We start from the raw sequence: 7,441 nt of genomic DNA on the forward strand, positions 1-7,441 counted from the left end.
ATTGTGTTGCGACTTGGTGTTTCTGTTTTTCTTCCTGATAGCTGCAAGGGCATGGCGATGAATAATTGAAATTAGTGCTATTCTAATTTTTCGCATGAAGAGATTAAAATAAAAAGGAAAATCTAAAATAACTTGAAGGGAAGGGAATTGGTATAATTTTTTAATATTGAGGTAGAAATTAATTTCAAATAAACTTCAATAACAAGAAAATTTTATATATAATTAATTTGATTTAATTTAAAATTAAGACTTACTTATCACTAAATTTCTAAAAAATAATAAGAATTTCACAAAAGCTAGCTAAGCTCTAGGCTAAATATCTTCGCCCTCTCGCTAACCCTTAGAGAGAAACTTCTCTTTCGCTTTTCCTTCCTTTTGCGCTTCCTTTTTAGGGCTTAGCCCTTGGTGCCTGTCGTTCGTCGATCTTCCTTTACCTCTGCAGACAGGCAGGGGAAGGTTGACCTTCCTGTTGCTCGATAGTGAGTTCGCTCTTCCCACTATTGGGTGGGTGTAAATATCTCTTTTGTTTTTGGGTTCGGCAGATTGGAGCTTTTGAGAGAGAGTTTTTGGGTTTGATTTGTGTTGCATTTGCTGGGTGCATGTGTAGGTTGATGTTGAATGGTGAAACTCAAAGCTGCTCTCTTGCATGTGTTGTTGCCTAGACAGAGGCCTTCGGGCTGTTGCTTTGATTACTTGTTGGAGAGAGGGTATGGCGCGAATGAGACAGTGATGACCCTTGTCATCGTCGCCCTTTGCTTTCTGCCGGTGACCCGCGGCTTCTGGTCTGCTCTTGGTCCCATGGCTTGGTTCTACATTTGGTTGTGCCCTACTCCACCTTGCAATACTTTGGTTGGTCTAAGGACAACCTTCTCATGCCTTGCTTGCCACTGCTCTGAGATGGGTGCTTTTGTTACTGGATCTTGAACGAGTTCCAGACCCGGATTGCTTAGATTAGGATTAGCTGGTTACTAGGACTTTGGGCTCAATGTTATTGGGCTAAGGTTGTTGGAAGATTTAGAGGCTTTATGTTTTGGGCAATAAGCCTTGTAAAGTTGGCTTATTTAAGCTTTTGTAGCTGGGACTGTAGCAATCTAATGAATATCTTATCTTCGAAGAAAGAAAAAAAAAAAAACTCCAGGCTGAGTCTTCCTTTTGCCTGGCAAAAGTAGACCTGTCTTTGTATGCAAGATCAGCTAGGACTAGGACCTTAAAACTGGAATTTTCTGATGTGAGAAAATCCATATTTTGTTTGACGTGTCAGTTTGGGCATCGTTAGATTGGATTAGAAAGAAGAAGTGGAGGCATCAAGGGCTATGCCAACACCAGTGTCACACACGTCAGCTCTTGCCACGTAAAAAATACACATCGCAAACACGAACATCTAACCCATTATTCTTCCAAACACAAGCACCTACTTCACTCCATTAGAAAGCCACCTGATTCATCATGGAATGTATTTACAGCATGGCATGGATGTCAAATTCGAAAGTTTCTTTAAAAAAAAAAAAAAGAAAATAATTAGAATTTCGTGAGAGTGATAGAATGAAGTTATCATTCCGTCACACGGCATATTCACTGGTTGCATGAACCTTGCAACTACATAAACAAGTATACGTATCCATTTGGGCTCCAAACAATATATTCCCAATCTGTTGTCCATACAAGAAAGGAGATGAAATGTTAATAACAAACAAAAATTTTTTAGAAAAAATTATGAAAAAAAATGTCAACCTAATATATGCGATTGAGCCACTTATTAGGACATGAAGCATGCTTGTTTTTCTCATACATTAACAAGTCTACTTTCTATGTAATTACACTAGTGGGTATAATATTAATAAATATATATATATATATATATATATATATATATATATATATTATTTATTCGATGCACACTCTATATATACATACATTCTCCTAATTAAGCCAGGCATCTCTTGGTCTTAATTTGTGCGGGAGAGTGATGGATTCAGGATCAGCTTGTAATAAAGAAAGTACTGATATGGTCCGGACAGGGATGAAGATAATATTGATGGTAGTATTGGTGGGTTATGTTATGTTGTGGATTGTGATGCCCACTAACACTTACCAACAAAAATGGCGTCCTAACATGCAAATCCATATTAACTCTACTTTCTTTGGACTACAAGGTTTGGATATTCCTTTCTTTGTCCATTGACTCTAGTTAACCATGATTTTGTGTTTCTAGTTTCTTTTATTCTTTCATTTTTTTTTTAAAAAAAAAAGAAATGCTATTTACTTTTCCACACCAAAGATAAATTCTAAGTTATGTAATCAGCTAGTTATTAGCCATCCTCCACTTTGAAAGAAAGTTTTTATCTCCCATTATATAGTTCGCTAACTAAAGTCTTTATTGAATTTTAAAAAAAAAAAAATCTAAGTTAGATGCATTTAATGTTGAATATCTTGAGTACTTCTTATTCTAAAATTAATTTTCTTTAAATGAAATGTGTTTCCTTATAAATTATGATGAAATAGGCACTAATTACAAGTTAAAAAGAGAAAAAGTATGCCAAAGAATATACGTGAGAGTGATAAACTAGGCTATGATGACAACCAGCCCATACAAAACAGAGTCAGGCGAGCTCCAACACACACACACACACACACACATCTGTTTCTTCTTTACTGCAGATTTGCTTGGCCAGTACTTGTGTGTCTGAGAGAGAAACCTATATGGATTCGGTGGTGGTGAAAAAATCACCTCCTTCTCACAAAGGGATTAAGATGCTCCGAGCTGCTATAAGACTACTATTAATACTGGTGTTGGTGGTGTATCTCATGTTGTGGTTTATCATGCCCACTAACAAATATCGATTGTCTAACATCCGAAAGAAGTTTAATTCTTCTTATTTTGGCAAACAATGTCTGATTCCTGTAGTTAGTTTTTTTTTTTTTTTTTTTGGAGCTTATGTACGGGTTTAATGTTTCAGGTGCAACGCTTTTGGTGTATTTCTTCCCCATTCTTTTTGTTGCTGTGTTGGGCTGTGTTTATCTCCATCTGGGAAGGAGGTCCAATCATTGTAATTTCGAAAGGTAATCATAAATCCATTACTGGGTAACCTTTCCTTTTTTATTTACTGTTATAATTAACTTTTCCTCTAATGACTGGTTTATCCACAGCAACAGCAGAAAGCACCTCTTGGCTACATGGAAGAATCCGATGGTAGTGAAAGGCCCTCTGGGAATCGTTTCTGGAATAGAGCTGGCCTTCTTGATCATGTTTGTTGCACTGTTGATTTGGTCTTTATCAACCTATTTGCGTAACAGCTTTGCTACTATCACTCCACAGTTGACTGCAGAGAGTGGGGAGAGACAGTAAGAATTCAATTACAGGCTAATCATCTATGTGTGTGTGTGTGTCTATATATATATATATATATATATATGGCAAAGTTTTAAAATTTGGAGGACTGTTGAATGCTGATATGGTTTATGTAGATGGGAAGCTAAAATGGAGAGAGCTGCCCTTAGTCTAGGGTTGGTTGGGAACATATGTCTGACATTTCTCTTCTTCCCGGTGGCTCGTGGGTCATCGGTCCTGCCATTGTTTGGGCTGACCTCAGAGGGTAGTATTAAGTACCATATATGGCTTGGTCACATGGTGATGGCATTCTTCACCGCACATGGACTTTGTTACATCATCTATTGGGCCGCTACGAATCAGATTTCAGAGGTAACCAACTTATTTATCATCTTCTTTGTAGCAAAGGCCACAATCCCACGTAATTAACGGAGTTGGCGATTATATGATTATCTGATGGGTCGTTTTCTAGGCAAAGAATCTAGTGGGCAGAGCCTATTTTGCAATATGAGGGTGATAGTATGGGCCTGTGGGGTGAGGAGGACCTGATCTGTTTCTGTTCCATTCCGTTCTGTTTGGAAGAGAATATGGCTTCATGAAGGAAGCCCAACTCCATTTTTTTTTTCATTTAGCGGACAAACTTTCATTGCAGATGCTGAAATGGGCTAAAGCTGAGATATCCAATGTGGCTGGGGAGTTATCTTTGCTGGCTGGGTTGGGCTTGTGGACAACAACCTTCACTCGCATAAGGCGAAAAATGTTTGAGCTCTTCTTTTACACTCATCATCTCTACATCCTCTTCATGATTTTCTTTCTATTGCATGTTTCCATCTCTTTCTCCTGTATTATGCTCCCTGGATTTTACCTCTTCTTGGTCGATCGTTTCCTGAGATTCTTACAATCACGACAAAGAGTTCGTGTAATCTCAACCCGCATTTTGCCTTGTGAAACTTTAGAAATCAACTTCTCTAAAAGCCCAGGTGAGAGATTGCAATCTATTAGACTTTCATACAAATGATAATCATATTGATAGTCGATGCGCTTTTAATTCTTGTTTTCTAATTTGAACTGCTAGGTTTGAGTTATAATCCAACGAGCGTTCTGTTCATAAATGTGCCTAGCATTTCTAAGCTGCAATGGCATCCTTTCACAATCACTTCTAATAGCAACTTAGAACCTGGGATGCTGAGTGTTGTGATTAAAAGTGAAGGAAGTTGGTCCAAGAAGCTCTACCAGATGCTTTCATCTCCTTCCTCAATTGATCATCTTGAAGTCTCAGTTGAAGGACCTTATGGACCTTCTTCCACTGACTTCCTAAGGTTTGCACCATACGAGAAATTAACAATACGTTTTTCTTGTTTATGAGTGAAATTGTGGACTGATATATCTATTCATTTAGGCATGACACTCTTGTGATGGTGAGTGGAGGCAGTGGCATTACTCCTTTCATATCTGTAATTCGAGAACTCATCTTTGCTTCCACAACATACAAATGCAAGACTCCACAAGTAATCCTAATTTGCTCGTTCAAGAACTCTTCAGACCTAACCAGGCTAGACCTCCTACTTCCAATATCTGGCACTCCATCAACAATTTCCAGTATACAGCTAAAAATTGAGGCTTATGTTACGAGAGAGAAAGAACCCTCAATCAATAACTTGAAGCTTCTTCGAACTATATGGTTCAAGACCCACCCAACAGATGCACCTGTTTCTGCCATTTTAGGGCCCAAAAGCTGGCTTTGGCTTGGAGCAATAATATCATCTTCTTTTATCATTTTCCTCATCATAATTGGCCTTATTACCCGATATTACATTTTTCCTATCGATCACAACACCTGGAAAGTTTTCTCGTACTCTTTCCGATCTTTTCTTAATATGTTAGTAATATGCATTTGCATAGCCATGACAGCAAGTGCAGCCGTTTTCTGGAACAAGAAAAAAAATGTAAGGGAAGCGAATCAGATTCAGAATATTGAAGGGTCCACGCCAAGTAGATCACCGGGCTCAAGGTTATATGATGCTGAGAGAGAATTGGAAAGTCTCCCTCATCAGTCCCTTGTCCAGGCTACTAATGTCCACTATGGTGAAAGACCTGATCTGAAGAGTAAGTAATTAGAAATGATTCAGTACCTGTTTTACTTAATAGAATTTTAGAGTTATTTGATTTTTGCTAGCATAGTAGATAAACTCTTATTCATTCTTTTGCGTTTAGGAATACTATTTGATTGCAAAGGATCAAGTATAGGAGTTCTTGTTTGTGGTCCGAAGCAGATGAGACAAGAGACTGCAGCCATATGTTCATCCGGATTGGCAGATAACTTGCACTTTGAATCCATTAGCTTTAGCTGGTGATCTAAATCATCTTTGCTATTTTTTTTTCCTTTTCTTTTTTCTCCTTTGTTTTGTACAAGGAGAAACAAGTGGGTTTCATCTAGTTCTTTTGCGTCTTTCGTGGTTGTTGTTGCTGCTGTTAACATATATATGCAAGTATTTTCTTCAACCAAATTTCTGAGCCATTTCATTCTCCACGCGCTCTAAAACAGTGATTGTAGAACACTCACTTTGTTTCTGTTGAGTTTGCGCTTCATGTTTTAGAAAATAGAACAAATTTACCCTATAAAATCTGCAGGTTGGTGAAATGTTTTGAGTAGGGGTGGCCTCCGTCCGATTTTGAACCAGAATCGAACCAGAACTTGTTCGGTCAAAATCGGATTAAAATCGATCAAAATCGAAACCGACTTTGAACCGGACCGAAACCGTACTTCTGTGGTTTTGGTTCAGGTTCATATTTTTTAAGAACCGTGAACCGACGGTTTCGAACCGGATTGAACCGACGATTTTAAACCGGATTAAACCGACGATTTTAAACCGGATTAAACCGGTGATTTAAATATAAAAAAATTCAATAAATATGTTAAGTCATTCCTAATTCATTTATATATATCATTAATTCCCTACACAATTATTCTCTACATTTTCTTCAATTTTTAATATTTTTTCAATTTTTCTCAAATTCTCTAAATAATTATTTTCTACACTCATTTTAATTTCCAATACTCTTTCAATTTTCCTACTTTATTATTTTATATACTTATTGAAATTTTTAATACTATTTCAATTACTTTATTATTATTTTAAATCCCCAATAAAATTTTTAATACCCTCTATTTTAATTTTTTTTCTCTTTTATAATTTTTAATCATCAATTATTATATAATTTTTTAAAAAAGGCAAGTAATAAAACTAGAAATTTTTATTCCTCTAAATCCTAAAAGGATATATAGGCAAAATTAAGTTTATACACTTTTTGCTAATTTCTTTTAAAAAAATTAATTTCATCTCTAATTTTTTAATCAGGATCAAGTTTTTATTTATTAAATTTTTCTTAAAGATAAATTATTTTCTTTCTTTTTTTTTCTTATTTTATTTTGATTGAAAGATTTCTAAGAAAAATTAAAATATTTTTTCAAATATAACTTAAATTTTGAATAAATAAAATTTTTCTCTAATTTTTTTTTATCTAAGCTACCCTTAAGCCATTCCTAAACCGCTTCCAAACCGTCTTCCAAACTGTTTTGAACCATTCTTTTTCGAACCGCTCTTCAAACCGTTTTAAACCGGGACTCAAACCCGAACCGGCGGCTCAAGAAACATCTTCCAAACTGTCCCCTAACGGTTTGGTTCAGGTTCATTATTTCATTGAACATAAACCGGTGATTCAGGAACCGTAACCGACAGTTCTTGAACCGTGACTACCCCTAGTTTTGTGTGAGTAATCATTTTATTATAATTTTTTTTTGTTGAGCACAACGCTGAAATGTCTATTCCTTGCCTTTGCCACACAAACTTTTTACAGCTAGAACTTGGCTGCGTCTTTATATAGAACGACAAGTCAATTGAAACAGCAGAACATTTAGTGGTTAAATGAGAAGAAAACCTGAGCACGGGATTCCAATAATATGCTGATTGCTGCCTTTGGAATTGCAGAAGACGATATGCAGAGCTTCATTCTTCTCTTAGTTTCTATCTCTACAAGATTCTCTTGTCAAAATTCAGAAATGAAATAATGGTAAAAGTCGGAAATAAATTTAATCATCGATATCCAAAGGCT

At 36.2% G+C, this 7,441-nt stretch overlaps 1 protein-coding gene across 2 annotated transcripts; it reads left to right on the forward strand.

Annotated features, from left to right (window-relative positions):
- Positions 1-1,966: 1,966 nt before the first annotated feature.
- Positions 1,967-5,813, forward strand: LOC110638052 (ferric reduction oxidase 2-like). 2 transcript variants are annotated; one of them, XM_021788455.2, is made up of 8 exons: positions 1,967-2,153; positions 2,958-3,060; positions 3,148-3,342; positions 3,466-3,700; positions 3,981-4,308; positions 4,404-4,647; positions 4,728-5,434; positions 5,543-5,813. In XM_021788455.2, exons 1-8 carry the CDS (start codon positions 1,967-1,969, stop codon positions 5,680-5,682), a joined length of 2,139 nt encoding a protein of 712 aa, XP_021644147.2. In that variant the 3' UTR covers positions 5,683-5,813. The 2 variants fall into 2 exon arrangements, with proteins under 2 accessions (XP_021644147.2, XP_057997654.1); XM_058141671.1 differs by lacking the exon at positions 1,967-2,153 and adding an exon at positions 2,548-2,890.
- The last annotated feature ends 1,628 nt before the right edge of the window (positions 5,814-7,441 follow it).

Source organism: Hevea brasiliensis, chromosome 2, assembly GCF_030052815.1.
Source record: "Hevea brasiliensis isolate MT/VB/25A 57/8 chromosome 2, ASM3005281v1, whole genome shotgun sequence".
NCBI lineage: Eukaryota > Viridiplantae > Streptophyta > Magnoliopsida > Malpighiales > Euphorbiaceae > Hevea > Hevea brasiliensis.

Bases quoted from the DNA above. Each gene is read 5' to 3' on its own strand.
- LOC110638052 (XM_058141671.1), top strand. From the start codon at position 2,701: ATGGATTCGGTGGTGGTGAAAAAATCACCTCCTTCTCACAAAGGGATT. The intron at 3,061-3,147 runs GTAATCATAAAT...GTTTATCCACAG, and splicing joins AATCATTGTAATTTCGAAAG to CAACAGCAGAAAGCACCTCT. The intron at 3,343-3,465 runs GTAAGAATTCAA...TGGTTTATGTAG, and splicing joins GCAGAGAGTGGGGAGAGACA to ATGGGAAGCTAAAATGGAGA.